General features: G+C 34.7%; 4 protein-coding genes across 5 annotated transcripts; 2 read left to right on the top strand and 2 right to left on the bottom strand.

Annotated features, from left to right (window-relative positions):
* Positions 1-846: 846 nt before the first annotated feature.
* On the top strand, positions 847-4,056 carry LOC106309928 (abscisic acid 8'-hydroxylase 1). 2 transcript variants are annotated; one of them, XM_013747085.1, is made up of 10 exons: positions 850-1,487; positions 1,570-1,891; positions 2,208-2,357; positions 2,465-2,669; positions 2,783-2,862; positions 3,038-3,124; positions 3,205-3,283; positions 3,407-3,513; positions 3,619-3,737; positions 3,832-4,056. In XM_013747085.1, the coding sequence occupies exons 1-10, from the start codon at positions 1,264-1,266 to the stop codon at positions 3,926-3,928; spliced, it is 1,470 nt and encodes a 489-aa protein (XP_013602539.1). In that variant the 5' UTR covers positions 850-1,263; the 3' UTR covers positions 3,929-4,056. The 2 variants fall into 2 exon arrangements, with proteins under 2 accessions (XP_013602540.1, XP_013602539.1); XM_013747086.1 differs by lacking the exon at positions 3,832-4,056 and having other exon boundaries at positions 847-1,487; positions 3,407-3,506; positions 3,619-3,731.
* A 4,473-nt stretch (positions 4,057-8,529) lies between these two features.
* On the bottom strand, positions 8,530-9,621 carry LOC106309870. Its single transcript, XM_013747012.1, has one exon. The coding sequence runs from the start codon at positions 9,509-9,511 to the stop codon at positions 8,639-8,641; it is 873 nt and encodes a 290-aa protein (XP_013602466.1). The 5' UTR covers positions 9,512-9,621; the 3' UTR covers positions 8,530-8,638.
* Positions 9,622-11,295: 1,674 nt separating this feature from the next.
* Positions 11,296-11,840, top strand: LOC106311096 (defensin-like protein 19). The gene is made up of 2 exons (XM_013748331.1): positions 11,296-11,362; positions 11,461-11,840. Exons 1-2 carry the CDS (start codon positions 11,299-11,301, stop codon positions 11,631-11,633), a joined length of 237 nt encoding a protein of 78 aa, XP_013603785.1. The 5' UTR covers positions 11,296-11,298; the 3' UTR covers positions 11,634-11,840.
* A 552-nt stretch (positions 11,841-12,392) lies between these two features.
* On the bottom strand, positions 12,393-14,849 carry LOC106307584 (gamma carbonic anhydrase 1, mitochondrial). The gene is made up of 5 exons (XM_013744572.1): positions 14,663-14,849; positions 14,302-14,445; positions 13,609-13,734; positions 13,359-13,510; positions 12,393-12,952 (listed from the first exon to the last, which is right to left on the bottom strand). Exons 1-5 carry the CDS (start codon positions 14,775-14,777, stop codon positions 12,680-12,682), a joined length of 810 nt encoding a protein of 269 aa, XP_013600026.1. The 5' UTR covers positions 14,778-14,849; the 3' UTR covers positions 12,393-12,679.
* Between the last annotated feature and the right edge of the window lie 2,236 nt (positions 14,850-17,085).

Raw genomic sequence — 17,085 nt, 5'->3', positions numbered from 1 at the left:
TAAAATATACAGCAGATCTTAACGTCCAAATTCTCATGTATACATCATTTTCTACTTGCTAAGCAGATTAAATGGGTTTGACAAAAAAATGGAATATTAAGGGGGTGTATTGGACTAAGAGTTTTAGGAGATTTGGGTTTTTTTCTAAAATCCACTGTTATTCAACTACTGATTCTTTATATAGGTGATTTATATAGGTTCAACTTTAATCACACGATTATTGGATTTTATTTCTTAATGATATTAGAAATATGGAGATTAAAGCGGAATGTGACGTGAGTGTTACAATTTAATAATTACTTGCTGACAAAAAAAGTGATAATCACTTTAATAAGTGGAAAACAAGTTAATCATGCCCACTCGTGAAAATGGAATGCAATAGGCCCAACAGCCTCTCTTCACCGTCCACGTGTCTACCACTTTATGCTTTTATTCTATTTTATTATTCTTTTGTTACAACTTTCAGCGCCTCACGTCACATTCGATGACAAAGACAATTTTATAACAAGAGCGACAAAATATCATAATACCATGATTAACCCGGAATTCTTAGAGTAAGGTTTTTAGCGGAAGTTAAGAAACTGTTTATTAATTTTTAACTAAAAAAACTAAGAACCGGTTCTTAAAATCCTTATTTAAGAACCGGTTTTTAGTTTTTTAGTTACGTTAAGAATCTTATTCTAAGAATCCAGGTTAATCATGCTTTAACCATTTTAAATACTAAAGCATTTTTGCATTGCCGTTAAAACGTTTTCCGCATGCTCATCATTTATTCTTAGTTTTTGTAACGATCGTGATTACTTTCAAAATTTTCACAGCACCGTTGGCTTAAAACTCTCAACTGGTCGTAATAATGTCCATTAACAAAATAAATAGCAAGTTAGCGGTTATCTAGTTTTTATGGGTTTTAAACGAAGAAAATTACATGAGATTTTACATGTAGATTTAATGTCTTGTTGTGTAGCTTCTCATCAACTGAATTATTTTCTGTATAACAGTATATATGCATGCACGCACACACTTGCGCGAGCATACATATATACTCAACTCAATAGATTTATAGTCTAAAGAAACATCATGAGGAGGGAAAAAGGAGAAACATCACTCACTCGTTACAAAATATCTTCCTATATTTATAGACTAATTAATAAGCTCGATCCAAGATTCTATACTTCAAGAATCATAATTAAATCTTCTCTCTTTTTTATGTGGAAACTTTCTTACTCTTTCAGACTGAAAAAGGAACTTTGTAAACAAAAATAGATGGACCATCTTTCCCTCTGTCCCCTCGTAGTTCTCCTGCTGTGCTTAGTGATACTAGCACTCAGTAAAATATTCAAAACCGTGATCCAAGATCAAGAGAAGTCAACGGCTGATATTCCTCCGGGAAGCCATGGTTTTCCGGTGGTCGGAGAAACACTTCAGTTCATGCTTTCCGTAAACAGCGGCAAAGGCTTCTATGAGTTCGTTCGTAGTCGTCGTATCAGGTCAACACAATAAGCCTCTGGACTAGTTAGAAGGTTTCTGGCTGAAGTACTTTTAGGACATTATTTAATACTATTATTACAGGTACGGAAGTTGCTTTAGGACAAGTTTGTTTGGAGAGACGCACGTGTTCCTGTCGACGACTGAGTCAGCTCGGGCTGTTTTAAATAACGAGTCAGGCATGTTCACGAAACGGTATATAAAGTCCATAGCTGCGCTTGTGGGTGACCGGAGCCTTCTTTGTGCTTCTCAACACCATCACAAGATTCTCCGTAGCCGTTTTATCAACTTATTCTCCAAAAAATCGACGGCTCTGATGGTTAGACACTTCGATGAACTCGTCGTTGACGCGCTTAGTGGATGGGAGCACCGTGGTACAGTGGTCTTGCTCACAGATTTGCTCCAGGTTTGTTTTACACACGTTGCATGTGGTTTGAATAAGAATAAGCCATTTTTTCTTAAGAAAAGGCTTATTTAGAAAGCCGTTTTCCTTAATGAAAAATGTTCGGCCCAACTTGTCCCATTTCATACGTCCTTGTGTAAAAGGAAGTTTGGAAAAGGAAAATGATATTTTTACTTTAGCCAAATCAAAAACTGAAATTACTGAATCAAATTTTTTTTTTTTTGAAACTAAAAAGAAATGAATCAATTTTGTTTATAAAGGTCAGTCTTAATATTTGAAATTTCTAAGCATATGAGTAAGATGGTAACTAACGGTGCAGATAACATTCAAAGCAATGTGTAAGATGTTAATAAGTCTAGAAAACGAAGAAGAATTGGGTTCATTGCAAAGAGATGTTGGCTTTGTTTGTGAAGCGATGCTAGCTTTTCCTCTCAATTTACCCTGGACTAGATTTCACAAGGGCATCATGGTAATGTCAGTACGTTTTATGATGTTTTAACATCAAAGTAATGGAGATTAATTATTACACTTGGATTGGTTTGATTCATAAGAAGAGATGTGTTCTAAATGATGCAGGCAAGAGGAAGAGTTATGGAGGTGTTAGAAAAGATAATCAGAGAAAGGAGAAATGAAACAAATAGTCATAATAATAATTATCATGAAGATTTTCTGCAGCAGCTTCTTGCAGTAGATAGCGACGGCTCTGCTTCGTCTTCTGATCATTCTACTAAGTTGACTGATGCTGAGATTAAGGACAATATTTTGACCATGATCATTGCAGGTCCCATTTATTTATTTTAGTATTCATCATTTTTGGACCAGTCTAGAGATAAAAAAAAAGTAAATCATTACATCATATTTCATTTTTTACAAACTTTTGCTACAAAAATGCAGGACAAGACACGACGGCTAGTGCTTTAACGTGGATGGTTAAGTACCTCGGTGAAAATCAGAAGGTTTTGAATATTCTGATTGTAAGTTTTGAAATTAATACAGTTCAAAAAGAAATTATAATTAAATAGTTTCTCATGTATATTAATACTATAGATTATATACACACTTTTAATTTCTGCTTTTTCAATTTAGTTAACATAAAGACAATTTTCAAAGGGTTTTGTTTCTAAAACATGTCACTATACCGGTCAACAGGAAGAACAAACTCAGCTTGCTAAGCAGGCATCACATAAACCATTTCTCGAACTAGATGATCTCACTGAAATGACATATGCTTCAAAGGTAAATACATAACAACGTTCAAACGTGTTTCAATGGACAATGTTTTTAATATGTACGTATATATAATTTTTTGTACATAGATGGTGAAAGAATCTCTGAGAATGGCGTCTGTTGTGCCTTGGTTCCCAAGACTAGTACTTCAAGACTGTGAAATGGAAGGTTTGCTATAAATACTTTATTTAAAGATCGCCTTCAGTTTATTTGTTTAAATAAATTATCTCAGATTACGAAAAAACAGATTATCTCTGGCTTTTTATAATACATTATTTTCTGATTTGAAAGGATACAAGATTAATAAAGGATGGAATATAAACATTGACGCTAGATCCATTCATCTTGATCCTAACGTATATAGTGAACCTCACAAGTTCAACCCTTCAAGGTTTGACGTACGTACATGATACTCTTAAGAAACCATATTTCCTTTCATTATTCTTGTTTGCATAGTAACATTATTTTGTTTGTACTTATTATAACTTAATCCTAAAATGAAGGAGGAAGCAAAAGCAAACAGTTTCTTAGCATTTGGTATGGGAGGAAGAACATGTCTTGGACTTAATATGGCCAAAGCCATGATGGTAGTTTTTCTCCACCGTTTTATAACCACTTACAGGTTCGTACAATTATCTTATATGAATTGCATAAATTGTAATTTCGGTTATAATAAAAATAATGCTTGTGACCCAAAATTAATAATAATGATTTAGATGGGAGGTGGTAGATGGAGATCCAAGCATCGAGAAGTGGACATTATTTGCAAGATTGAAGAGTGGATATCCGATTCGTGTGTCACGTAGACTGTAAATATATAAGTTTCAAATTAGATCTTATATGTGTATATAAAAAGACTCAACGAGTGTTCCTATATACGATGTTTCATATCCAAATGTAATACTTACAACTTTGCATTAATGTCATATATTGTCACTATATATACTGTAGATAAAGACAGACGAAGTTACTACTTTGTCTTGTGTTTTGTGAACGCATGATTATAATAGTAAAGAATATTTGAACACCAAAATAATTATAAGGTAAATCCATAAATTATCAGCCAAGAAAGAATAAAGCGATGATGGTTGTTCATTGCTTGTCTTTAGTTTCTGTTGGTTGTTTAGTTATTCCATCAAGGATTTTTCATATTACATTCAAAAATTTGAACCAGACGCCTTGGCTTATTTGACAGGTAACTTTTCTTCTAATTCATATATATGGAAACTCTGATTAATCTCTGAATCTATAAAAAATAAATAATAACTATATGATATTTAGGGTAGTTGATATTACATTTAGTGAAAATCGGTTAGATTATAAGACTCAGTTAAACGATAATCACTGCAGTAATGCGGCTACTTAATTGATACATGCACTGACACTTTCAGTTCAATACAAAACCAAATTTCGGTTTATTCTCACTTCCTTTGATGCTAAGGAATGGCTCCAAAGAGAAGATTTAGTATGCTTTTTATTGATTTGAATAATGGTTTAGTATTTAAGGTACAATAATAGTGGTATTATATTTGGTTTTAAAAATGGTTGTGCAAGTGGATAATTGTTCGCCAAAAATATGGTTTAATAATTAAATTCCTAAAACGTCCAACTATGTGTCATGGACAGAAGAAAAGCTTGATTAAAGAAGATCAAAGTACAGGTTGTGGATCATCCTAGGAGCAAGTGTTTTGTTCTAATGTCAGCTTCGGCATATGGATATATATTCTTTGTACCATTACTATTTTGTAACAATGATGTATGGGCTGTAATTTCAAGTAAGATATCAAGAAGTCTGGCTACAGTTTTGATGGATCTGTAATATAGTGATCTAGACTTATATACTAAAATATCTTATACATATAAAATATTAGTTTCTTAAATGTATTAGTTCATATTGTAAATATTTATCTAGATCATAGCAATGGCTAGAATTTTTGTTGCAAAAAACTATAAGCTGTTAAGTTTGAACTTCTTACCAACAATTTAGTTTTATTTCTGGTGCTCTTTTTTAAAAGCTATTAGGATTATCTATTACACTTTTATAAACCTATATAAATTATAGAATTCATTTATATATACCTTACCTTGCAACACTGATACAAGTTTATGTATGTTTTTTGGTTGTCAATGACAAATGTGTCGGGATCAATAATATTGTATTACTCATCGCAGTGAGAGGACGTGGACTCATATATGCGTCTGGAAAATATAATAGAGAAACAACAAAAGTAAAAATGTTGGTGACCTGGTGGCAATTATTATAGAACAAACAAAGTAGTGGATAAGAACATATCCTAATAACTTCGGAGGTGTTATTGGTTTATATATTTTGATTGATTTAGAAATCCATATAGTATTTATAAATTCAATTAAAATATGTAAATCCAGAAGTTTTTTCTCGGATTTGAGTCTTGGTATTTTTAACTAAAAAATTCAAACAAATCCATTCAAATCCATTATTAAATCAAATATATTAGTAAATCCGTACGATTGAGTAACACTTGATTTGATATAGAATTTATGAATCATTAAACCAATAACACATGATTTTAATACATATTTGAAAATCATAGAACCAATAACACTAGATTTAGTTCGGATTTTCAAATTCATTAAAATACAACAACCAATAACCCCTACTTCTTCGTAGGGGTTATTATTAATTATTAATAATAATTATGGACAAACTTTCCGGGAAAATATTATTAATTAGATTACAAGGAGCTGCTATTGGCAATAAGATCAACAACTAATCAAATAACTACCAAATGGTATTTATTTCATATATGTAGTTTATTTATAACAATGTCACAAATTTAATACTCCCTCCGTTTCATATTAAGTGTCGGTGTAGAGAAATTTTTTCGTTACAAAATAAGTGTCGTTTTCGATTTTCAATACAAAATTTATTAATTTTATGCAGTAATTTATTTTTCTATTGGTCGAAATATGGTTAGGTGTATAGGTAATTGTGTTTTTATATAGGAAATATACAAAATTAATTGTTTTCTTAATCTGTGTGCACAAGATCAAAATGACACTTAATATGAAACAGAAAGAGTATACTTTTTAGTTAAGTAGATGTCCCTCAAATGATATACCACAATCCAAATCAAATGTAGAATAGTAAAAATTGAATTCTACATATTACGGGATTTAATATAAAATGTTTCTCGTATATTTACATGGAAATTTCCATATATTTTAGGAGTTCACACCGTTTTCTCGAACTCTTCTTATATGAGTCTATAACCAGGAGACAATGAAACAGTCATTAGCACGTCTCATATTATATACAAGCTGAACTAGGAGAGAACAATGTTTCAAAAACTAATTGGCTTGAACTTGTAACAGTTCTCCTTTTCCTACATTGTCTTGTTTTACTAACGAAGTAGATTAAGACCCGCGCAATGCGCGAGGGATAAATATTATATATAAAAATTATTTTATGTATTATATGTTCTTACATATTATGAAATAATAAATATATATTGAATAATTAAAATTCAGTAACTATTAAATATATAATTAAATTGGTACGAACGTATAAATCAATTTTATTAATCCAGACAATTTTTTAAAAAATTTGATAGGATATGTAATTAAATTTAAATGATATTAACATACATAGTATATTTTAATATTAATGTCTATTAAATGATGCTTTCTACTCATATGTTTTTTTTATCATGTGCATAATAGCAAAAACTTTAAATTACTGATAACAAAGATTTCATTGTGGGATTAATAATTTTAGTAATTTATAATTTAAAAATAATTATCAATGTTAGTTCAAAACTTTTATCAAAAAAAATTATTCAAAGTAAATTTTAATATTAAAATATTTATTTATTCAATATGGTTTATAGTTTAATTTCGAATGATATATATACATATATATTTTAAATCTTAATGATTAATTAAATTAGACTTTTATTTATATGATTTTGTAATCATTTGTATTTTGTCATAACAAAAATTTTAAACAATGGATCGCAAAATTTGAATGTGAGACTTTTAACAGTTTTAGTAATTTAAAGTCGTTTTTTAAAATTCAAAATATAATATATACAAAAAAATCTAAATTTTTATAATATGGTTATTGTGATTTTTTAAATTATTTTAATAGTTTAAAATTAAACAAATTTGATAGAAGATACATTATTTTTTTATCAGATCTTTATTATTCAAAATCATTAATTGTCATATATACTTTAGCCACATTAGGCAATTCCATAATCTTTATTTAAGGAAATAATAAATGACATTAATAATGAATTTATGGTTAGTTTAATAAAAAGCTTATTATATAATTAGATTGACCAACATATTTCTCTAATTATTCTAAGAATCATTCTAGTGATGATACGTGGTCACAAAAAAAAGTTGTAATGTTTCACAAATAATATATAGGGGATTGAATTGACATAATGGTCATGGTTTCATAACAATCAAAATGTTGGCAGTTGGTTCCTTTGGTTTTTTTTTTGAAACAAGGTTGGTTCCTTTGGATTTAACATAGAATTAACTACAAAAAGCTTATAACTTCACTTAACCCTAAAATCAACCCCAAAACTAGTTGTTCAATTAACTTAAATGAATTTGTCAATTTATAATTCGGTGTTTTAGGTCGGTATTTCAGCTGAAGTGCTGATTAAACGTTAGGGCTGGACACGGATCTGATATCCGGGTTTTTGAAGGTATTTGTGATTTGCTTCGTATATTACGGATATCTAATTTTTCAATTTGCTTTGCTTCGGAAAAATACTGATATCCGGAAAAACGGGTATCCGGAAAATAAATAGATATTTACCGGTATTTACGAATACTTACAGATATCTCATCGGCTTTGATTAATACAAATAATCTTAAAAATTCAATACGAATTTATTTTTTTAATATTTTTTTTTGCATGATATATATAAAATAAAAACCAAAAGAAATAGTGAAACTACATATTTTGTAAATTTTAAACTTAGTTAACAATTATAATAACACAAAAATTAAGAAAAAAGTTATAATTATTTTATAAATTTTTTTCTCTTCGTTTTCAAGTAATACTTTTATATAAGTAATAATGTGAATATAATTTGTCAAATCATATGTTATAATAATAATTATATAAACTTATACATTTATAATATTAAGTATAATCAATATGTACATGTATTTATATATTTCCGGATCGGAGCGGATATCCGCTTCTTAAAATTTTGATATTTGTGATTTGCTTCGATTTTAACGGATATTGATTTTTAATATTTGTTTTGCTTCGGAAGTCTACGGATATCTGGAAATTTGTGATCGAATCGAGACGAATAACGAATCGAATCAAATTTAACGGATAAAATGTCCGGCCCTGTTAAACGTAACTAGTGAATAAGTGGCATCCTTCCATGTGAGTGTGTGACACAGATTATTAATAGTCTCATCTATATTAGATATTTAGAATACAACATTATTGGCCGTAAAAAATAACCTATGTTAACATTTTTTACTTTTACATAGTCCCCACGCCAAGCTCTAATTCGAAATGGCCAAGTACGGACCACCACTACCAGTAGAGCCAGAACCACCCACGGGCCTACGACTACGATGACGACGACGATCAGTTCCATCGTAATAAGGCTGATCTTGCAACTGGGGGACACAGTTCTGCCACTGGTCAACGCCGCCGTTTTGAAACCGAGAGACTCCGTTTTGCCAGTGATCAGCGACGCCGTTTTGGCAATTCATTTTCTTCTTGTACCCCGTGATAAATGTCTCCACCTTCATACGAAACTCCTCGCTGCTCAGCTCATCCATCGCATGCGACCTCCACGACGCCGTTTTCATCAGTACTCTCTCTGACTCCGTCCTTCGATACTCCACCGTCGACCTCTTCTTCTTCTTCTCCAAACTCGTCGTCTTCTTATAACTCTTAGAGCTCGTCTCCATCACTACTCGTTCATAACACTTACTCTCCTCAACCGTATTAACCGCTTGACACGGTGGCACAGTCTCGTAGTAACTTGACTTATTATAATATTCACCACCGTAGTCTCCAACCTCCATCAGGGCAGAAGACGGCTCCGGGGAAGAGCGGACGGCGGAGGGTACGGCGGCGATATATTCATCATAGAGATCTTGTTTCTTTTTATTGGTGGTGTTGAGGAAGCTAAAGTATATAGAGCCGATGAGAACGTTTAGGATGATGAAGATGAAGAAAACGTTTCTTAGAACCAAACGGAACCAACCGAACCAAAGGTCAACGCCGTCGAGTACATTTATAATCGTCGGGTAACCACAGTAACCGGTGAAGGCTAGGACGGTTGAAACTTTGACAATGAACAGAACATTCTGTAAGCTAAACGTATTGTCGTGTCCCTTAGTTGGCTCATCGTTCTCCTTCTCCATTGTTTGTTAGTAGGTGGAAGAATTATTGAAGGAAATGTAAAATGTTAACGATTTTCTATATGGGGAGAAGAAAATGTTATGTTGGAGAAAAGAGATGCACAGATGCTGAGACAGATACGATCACTAGAGACTTGAGTGGTCCTTTTATAGAGTGCCTTGATATAAAAATTTACATGGTTAATTTAAAATATTTGCTTGGGCTTTTAACTTTTATAATAATATTGTCGACACTCCACCAATAATGTCTCAGTTAGCTTGTTTCTTTTGTTTTCTAGTTAAATGATATGAATTATAAAAATGTAGTCTGTGGAATTATTTTAGCACATAAACTAATGGTTGTTTGCTGTCTATCTCAATTAAGGTTTATTATGCCTTTAGCCAATTAGATTGGATTGAAAACTCGCAGTTGCTACTATAATACTATATAGATATTGTGTTATGGTTCCAATACAACACATCATTGTGCTAAGAACTATTTACAGTTCAGTAATTTTTTTTATAGATTTTAGATTGCAGGATATTACTCCAAAACTACTATCATTGGCATTCCTTGGTAGATATCTTGGTTTTATTAAAAAAAATATAAATTTCCAATTATATATCCCATACACATATATGATTCGTAGCCATCATGTTCAATTTATAAAAATGGCTTATCCTATTTATATAGCAAGTTTTCCTATATGAAATGACACCCAAAGTTTAATGAACATTTCATTAAGTAAATTTTTGATTCGGGTGTACATAGCGTAATTACGTGATCTCTAACAAATATTTACAAGTGTAGTATACGTAGTTGAAGAACATCAATTAATTGATGGAGAAGTTGGTTAGCATATATAAAGCTTTATAAACTATAAAGCATACGCATACACTTGGAAGCACTTCGAACCAGACACGTGAAATCACGCGCCGTCAAGGGGAGGAAACTAAGAACGAACGAACTTATCCACACAATATGATAGTATCAGCACTCACGAGGGTCATGGAAATTGAAAGTGGTCGAGATCCGAGAATCACGTGAGATGGGATGAGTCACGTGCTCAAAAGCAATTTACAGTTTACTACACATAATAAAGATTGAGATGCTGTTTCAAAAAACAAACGATGGAGATTCATGTAACATTTTATAAAGAGGTGCTGAAAGGAAATTACAGACAAAGACTGAGACTGGTTTATTTATGGTGCAGCAGATCCAAACACTGTCCGATTCTGTGGTCGCCATCAAACAATCTTTGTCATAATCACAACATTTTTTAATATTAAAAAAAACCCCACGATATCAGCGAAATAATTAGATGTTTACAGAAGAAAATCAAAGTAATTAATTCTTTGTACGGTTACATGCATGTTCGATACAAATTGTAAAGCTTAGCCAGGTTCCAGTTCTGGTTTGACCACCGTACAATATCGTTCGAACAACTCTGACTTAAATATATAATTTAATTTTTTTCTGAAGGCTATATAATTTCATTGCTTTGTTTGCATCCACGTTCAAATGTAATACTGTCTTGACTTTTGATATATATACAAATTCAAATGTTTGTATCTAGTGTGTGATAGTGTCATGTAACATGTCCGAACAAATTAGACGTCAGAACTCTTTGATAACAAAGTCTATAGTCAAAACTCCTACTGATTTTCGGATAGAGTTTGGATAAATAGTAGGCTGGGTGGGTTTCATCCCGTTCACACTATACTCTACACAAAAGACAGATCTAGAGAATGCGTTTCTCTATATATAAAGAGCCTTTCAGCTAGTGAATATTACCATATAACAAAATTTCATGGCTTCTTCTTACACACGTTTGCTTTTGCTTTGCCTATCCATCTTCCTCATCGCTTCCACTGGTAAGATCACTCCACTCATGATGTTTCTTAAGCTCAACTGGTATCTCTAGTCACCCTTTTTACATTTTTTAATATCTTTTATTTTGAGATTTTTTCAGAGGTGATGATGGTGGAAGGAAGAGTTTGCCAGAGGCGAAGCAAGACATGGACAGGGTTTTGTGGCAACACTCGCGGCTGTGACAGTCAGTGTAAGAGATGGGAACGTGCTTCGCATGGGGCATGCCACGCTCAGTTCCCGGGGTTCGCATGTTTTTGCTACTTCAACTGCTGAAGCAAGCAAAAAGTTCTCTGAATCTTCTTCAAGTGTCACGGTGTCGTCTTCTTTTATTCTCTTGCGAATCATGTACGTAGTCCCTATGACAAAACCATAATGTTTACATTGGGTCCTAATAAAATCCCGTTTGTGCCGGGAGTTACCACTACATGTCTATTGTCTAGTGAAGTTGTGATAAAAACTATAATAAGAGGTTGTCTCGCAGTTTTGTTTATCTACATCAGCAGGGCAATAACTTGTTTGATAGAGCTAGAGCAACTAACTTACACTAGTGATTGCTACAGCTTCATGATCACAATCTCTATTCTTGAATTAACTAACTACCCAGTAACAATTAAAGTTACGGGTTAAGCTGCCATGTTTGACCTCTAAGGACTAAAGCTCTTTTAGGATTTGCATACTCTCTAAACACTAACTAGCGTATCACTCATGTCAAACACAATATTCACTTCGTAACTTCATAACATTACTCTGCTTCCTGAAGAAAATAACGGTAACCCTTATGGCCGAGTAGCCCACACTCGATCGTTGTGATCCACAGAGATACTTAAACCCCTTCCCTGATAAGCCTTTGAACATTTTGCATATAAATTTGGAAAACAACAACATGCTTATTGAATTAAAGTGAGACCTTCAGCACCGATACAAGGCATTTGCTTTAAGTAAATGCTGTATGCTTCTTTGTGAAGATCATAGAGCTTAAGAGCAGTTCCAATACGAAACGGCTCTTTAACGCACATGAATAGCACATGTTTCAGTCTACTATTATTATTATTATTATTCAATCTTCATGTTTCATAATATTGATTCAGAATTTCAAACAACAAAGTAGTAGCATCCATAGTTTGGTCTGACAATACCATACATTCCTAAGAAACCATGATGAAAAGTCGAGCAAAAGTTTCTCCAAAGCTGTAATTTCACTCTACTCTAGTGTACTCTACATGCCATTATTCAAACCAGACATCTTCTTGAGACATCTCATAGATACTAGGTATTTAAGGTTTCGATCAGAAAACATACCCCGAAAAATCAGTTCACATTTAAAGGACGCTTGGCTTAGACTCGTTGTTGTTAGGGAGTTTAAGCTCTGGTGGAGTTTCTCTCACAATACCAAGCATGGAGTCATACTCCTCGTCTTTTGCAGCATACCTCTTGCGTAGAACCTTCTCAAACTCGATCGCATTTAGTGGCTTTGCATTCTCTGCAGCGTGAGCCTTCGCGAGGTTTGAGTAGTTTTCAGCTGACACTGGGATAAAATCAATTTCCTTACTCTTGAGCTTCCTGAGGAACTTTGCTGGGTTTCCTCCCCATATCTGAGTCATTATAGACCAATATGGTAAAAAAACAATGTTAAATCTGTCAGTAAGTATGGCTGTAGAAAGAGTTTAATCGGTCATGATGAGATACAAACACCATTTTGTATTCACATGCTGATTGTTTAAAATGCAATTTCACCTAATTGACCATAATCATTAGTCTTTAAATGAAAGTTGAGCTTTTACAACACTTCACCTAAAAGGATGATACATTATGTTTTATCCAGACCAATTCATAGAGTAAACTGTATTTCAACTTCACATCTACTCTCCACGGATCTCAGAATTAGAAAAGGTATCATAAATGAAATAGCCTATGCTGCCTAAGTAGCAATAGAAGTATGTCAGCACACATAAGGTTATGGGTCTTCAGATAATGCAAATGTTTGACGCAAAACTATACCTCTCCGGAAGGAATCCTAGTGTTTTGTCGCACAAGCGCACCAGCAGCAACCAGGGCATGCTTTTCAACCACGACACCGTCCAGAAGTGTCGCCCCCATCCCGATAAAAGCCTCATCCTCAACAGTACATCCATGTAAAACAGCACTATGACCTGTTACAGATCTAGTTTAAAACTATATCCCAAATGCTTTGCGGAGATGAATGAATATCAGAAAAATGCAAAACAAAGAGCAAGAGTTTGCCACTAACCAATGGTTACATTGTCTCCAATGATGGTTGCAGGGACCTTTCCGCTTAAGTTAGATTTTGCCACATGAACAAGTGAGTTGTCCTGAATATTAGTTCCTGATCCAACACTAACAGTGTTCACATCCCCTGCACAGAAAACAAGAGCAAGTCATAGACTGTATGTTATTCCACTGTTTACTGGTAAGAAAGAAAAGGCTTAACCTTACAGTACCAATGCTGAGTGTCATAACAACATTCTGTACGGAAAGACTTACCATTTAATCTAAAGAAAGATATCACAGAAAATAAAATAAAATAACAATCCAGACTAGCCTACGCATACTTCCACAGAGGATCAAAACTCAAATTCGATATTAGAGGATATTCATCAAGAGAAAATTGGACTAATGTTGCATCTACCGTAAAAAAGCTGAATAAATTTAACATCCATTCAAAAAAAAAAAAAAGAGATTTTCATCAAGAGAATATGTAGTATACTTGTGTTAAGTCTCCTTAGGTGATGCTAGGAAGCTCCATATTGAGCAGTGTTATTCATCACTAAACCATAAAAGAAGACTCAAGAACATACATTCCTTCTCTACTTAGTTGACATACATACGTAGATGATAGAACTCAACCAAAGCTTGGGTCACTATATGAGAAATCAAATCAGTCAAACACCAAAAACACTGAAGCTTAGTAACATTTGCTCACCTCGTAGTACGCATCCATACCAAATAGACGATCCTCTTCCGATCTGAACGTTCCCAATGACAGAGGCGCTTGGTGCTACAAAAGCTTCCTTATCCACAATCGGAGCCTTATCGAATACGTTCATCAACGTCCGATGCCTAGATACTACAGAGAAAGCCACGATTACACACACACACAAAAGACCAAAACCTAAGCAGCAAAGCACAATCCTATAAGATTTGAATCAATGAATCCCTTCTGCTAATCAAAAACATCAAATACCAGATCTGCAACCTAATCGGAAGAGCTGATTAACCTAATCGAAGCTTATTTTTGCGAATTCGAAAACAGAGTGGTGAAATCGAGGTACAGTGAAGCTTACGTTGTTCACGGAAGCAGTTTTTGCCTTGGAGGCGACATCCGAGGCGATCGAGAGCCTGACCGGTCTCACGGATCCAGAATCCGACGGAGTAAAATGCTCTGCCTAAGGTTCCCATTGTTCGTCGTCACCTTCCTAGGCGAGGAATCTACAGTGAAGCAGATGGGTGGGGGGGGGGCAATTGCGTTGGTTTATTCTGGTTAAAGCAAACCGCTATATTCTAAACTGAACCAAAATTAGATTTTTATTATCTCTGAATCGATGGTTTATTAGCTCATTTGTTCTTAAAAAGGTTCTCTATTAGCTGTCTTCTAAAGGCTATGTTATGGAGTGGATTGCCATTAACCAAGACAAGAGGAGAAAGCCCGTCGGCCACATCAAGTTCAACCGCGGCCACAAGGAAGAGAGAGAGTCGGCCAAAGCCTTAGCCGGATTGCCATTAACCAAGACAAGAGGAGAAAGCCCGTCGGCCACATCAAGCTCAACCGCGGCCGCAAGGAAGAGAGAGAGTCGGCCAAAGCCTTAGCCGGATTGCCATTAACCAAGACAAGAGGAGAAAGCCCGTCGGCCACATCAAGCTCAACCGCGGCCGCAAGGAAGAGAGAGAGTCGGCCAAAGCCTTAGCCGGATTGCCATTAACCAAGACAAGAGGAGAAAGCCCGTCGGCCACATCAAGCTCAACCGCGGCCGCAAGGAAGAGAGAGAGTCGGCCAAAGCCTTAGCCGACTTAGGATATAGATGGTTTTTTTTTCCTATGTTTTGGTAGTTTTCATATTTCCTCTTGGATAAGGATATGTACACTTTCCTTTTATCTTTATCTTGTAATCCTTATATAAAGGAACCCCTTGATCATTAATAACAGAATATTCAGACTCTAAACTCTCTATTTACAACACGTTATCAGCACGATAGACTCCAAAACCCTGAGACAAAACCTAACCTAAAATCCGTCACACATAAACCTTAATCTAGGCGCAACTTAAAATCGATCTATCTCTCAAACCCTGAGGAACCAGACGACGAGCCACATATCATCTTGAAGCTCTTGACGAGAAAAATCCATCAGCGCAAACCGTTCGTCGATCCGATCTCAGACGCGCCCACAATCGCAGACACAATACTCAGCGCCGTCTTGATCTTTTGGAACCCTAATCCCGAAGAACCCTAAATTGTTCTTGATTGCGTTCCGGCTTGCAAACTCTGATCAAGCTCAGCTTCAGACGTTCCCTGTCTGTGATCAAAGTCCTCAGCCTCAGCTCAGCTTGCGTCCAGCTCAGACCAAATCCCCGACCAGACGCAACCATCCGCGAGAAGAAACAAGCTCGCGGTAGCTCTCGGCAACGCGACCCCGACTGCACGCGTTCGTCTCAGACTCATCTCGCGGCCCCGACTGCACGCGTTCGTCTCAGCCTCATCTCGCGACCCCGACTGAGACAGCTCGCGTCTCGTCCCATCTTGCGACCCGATAAATGGAGCCAACTCGCGTCCGTGTGCAACTAGAGGTTCATCTGACTTTGGTGGTCCGGTTCAACCCTATAAATTAAAGGTAATTCGAATTCTGAAAACATGAATTGAACCTAGTTGTTTTGTAAAGATTGAAACCTTAAAAGATAATCTCTAAAACTAATGAAGAATTTACTTCTTGAATGAGAGTTAGGTTGCTAGATTATTTAATTCTAAAACTTAATAGATATGCAACTAAGAAATAGAATTGAATGCATCTAGATCCCGTTTTGTATATGGCCGTGTAGCCTAAGACATTGTTCATACTTGCGGCCTTGTGCCCTTGATTGATTAAAAGCCATGTGGCTTAGTGAATATCAAAGTGACCGTGTGGCCTAGTATCCGGATGGTTATAAACTGGATTGCATCATGATCCGATCCTTAAGATCGTTGTATCAATAACATGGCCGTATGGCCTAAGCATCACATTGCAAAGCCGTGTGGCTTAAGCATCATAGATAGACTTATGAAATCATATGCACTGATTATTTGAATTGGTTGCAAGAGTTCTAAATCATAAATTGATTAAATGATTTCAGATATCGAGATTTGAGCCTTCGGATTATGCTGCCCTAAATCTCTCTGGAGATAATTATCAAGAATGAGAAATGAACACTTCAATTGCCCTAAATTCTAGAGGACTCATGAGATGTATCATTGAAGGCAATAATGCAATTGAAAGTGAAAAGCATAGAGCCATAACAATTACGCGCTACCATCTCACTGAGGAACTGAGAAATCAGTATGAAAATATAGAGGATCCTTGTGAACTTTGGACAAGACTAGAATCCAGATACTCAATGATATTTTTGCGAAAGACCATGAATGAATGAAAGCTTCTCAGGTTCCAGGATTTTGAATCCGTGGAAGAATATAATTCTGCTCTAATGAAAATCGCCCATAGTCTTGAACTATGTGGTGAA

The sequence above is a fragment of the Brassica oleracea genome, chromosome C8 (assembly GCF_000695525.1).
Source record: "Brassica oleracea var. oleracea cultivar TO1000 chromosome C8, BOL, whole genome shotgun sequence".
In the NCBI taxonomy this organism is placed as follows: domain Eukaryota; kingdom Viridiplantae; phylum Streptophyta; class Magnoliopsida; order Brassicales; family Brassicaceae; genus Brassica; species Brassica oleracea.
The sequence above is the reverse complement of the archived record's forward strand: the minus strand, read 5'-3'. Positions and strand labels throughout refer to the sequence as shown.

What these genes read in the sequence shown, in the direction of transcription:
- LOC106309928 (XM_013747085.1), top strand. Translation starts at nt 1,264, where the DNA reads ATGGACCATCTTTCCCTCTGTCCCCTCGTAGTTCTCCTGCTGTGCTTA. An exon ending in TTTGACCATGATCATTGCAG is followed by an intron (nt 2,670 to 2,782) that starts GTCCCATTTATT and finishes ACAAAAATGCAG; the next exon opens with GACAAGACACGACGGCTAGT. An exon ending in AGGTTTTGAATATTCTGATT is followed by an intron (nt 2,863 to 3,037) that starts GTAAGTTTTGAA and finishes ACCGGTCAACAG; the next exon opens with GAAGAACAAACTCAGCTTGC.
- LOC106309870 (XM_013747012.1), bottom strand. Translation starts at nt 9,511, where the DNA reads ATGGAGAAGGAGAACGATGAGCCAACTAAGGGACACGACAATACGTTT.
- LOC106311096 (XM_013748331.1), top strand. Translation starts at nt 11,299, where the DNA reads ATGGCTTCTTCTTACACACGTTTGCTTTTGCTTTGCCTATCCATCTTC. An exon ending in CTTCCTCATCGCTTCCACTG is followed by an intron (nt 11,363 to 11,460) that starts GTAAGATCACTC and finishes AGATTTTTTCAG; the next exon opens with AGGTGATGATGGTGGAAGGA.
- LOC106307584 (XM_013744572.1), bottom strand. Translation starts at nt 14,777, where the DNA reads ATGGGAACCTTAGGCAGAGCATTTTACTCCGTCGGATTCTGGATCCGT. An exon ending in AAACTGCTTCCGTGAACAAC is followed by an intron (nt 14,446 to 14,662) that starts GTAAGCTTCACT and finishes CTTTCTCTGTAG; the next exon opens with TATCTAGGCATCGGACGTTG. An exon ending in GTATGGATGCGTACTACGAG is followed by an intron (nt 13,735 to 14,301) that starts GTGAGCAAATGT and finishes TTTTCTGTGCAG; the next exon opens with GGGATGTGAACACTGTTAGT.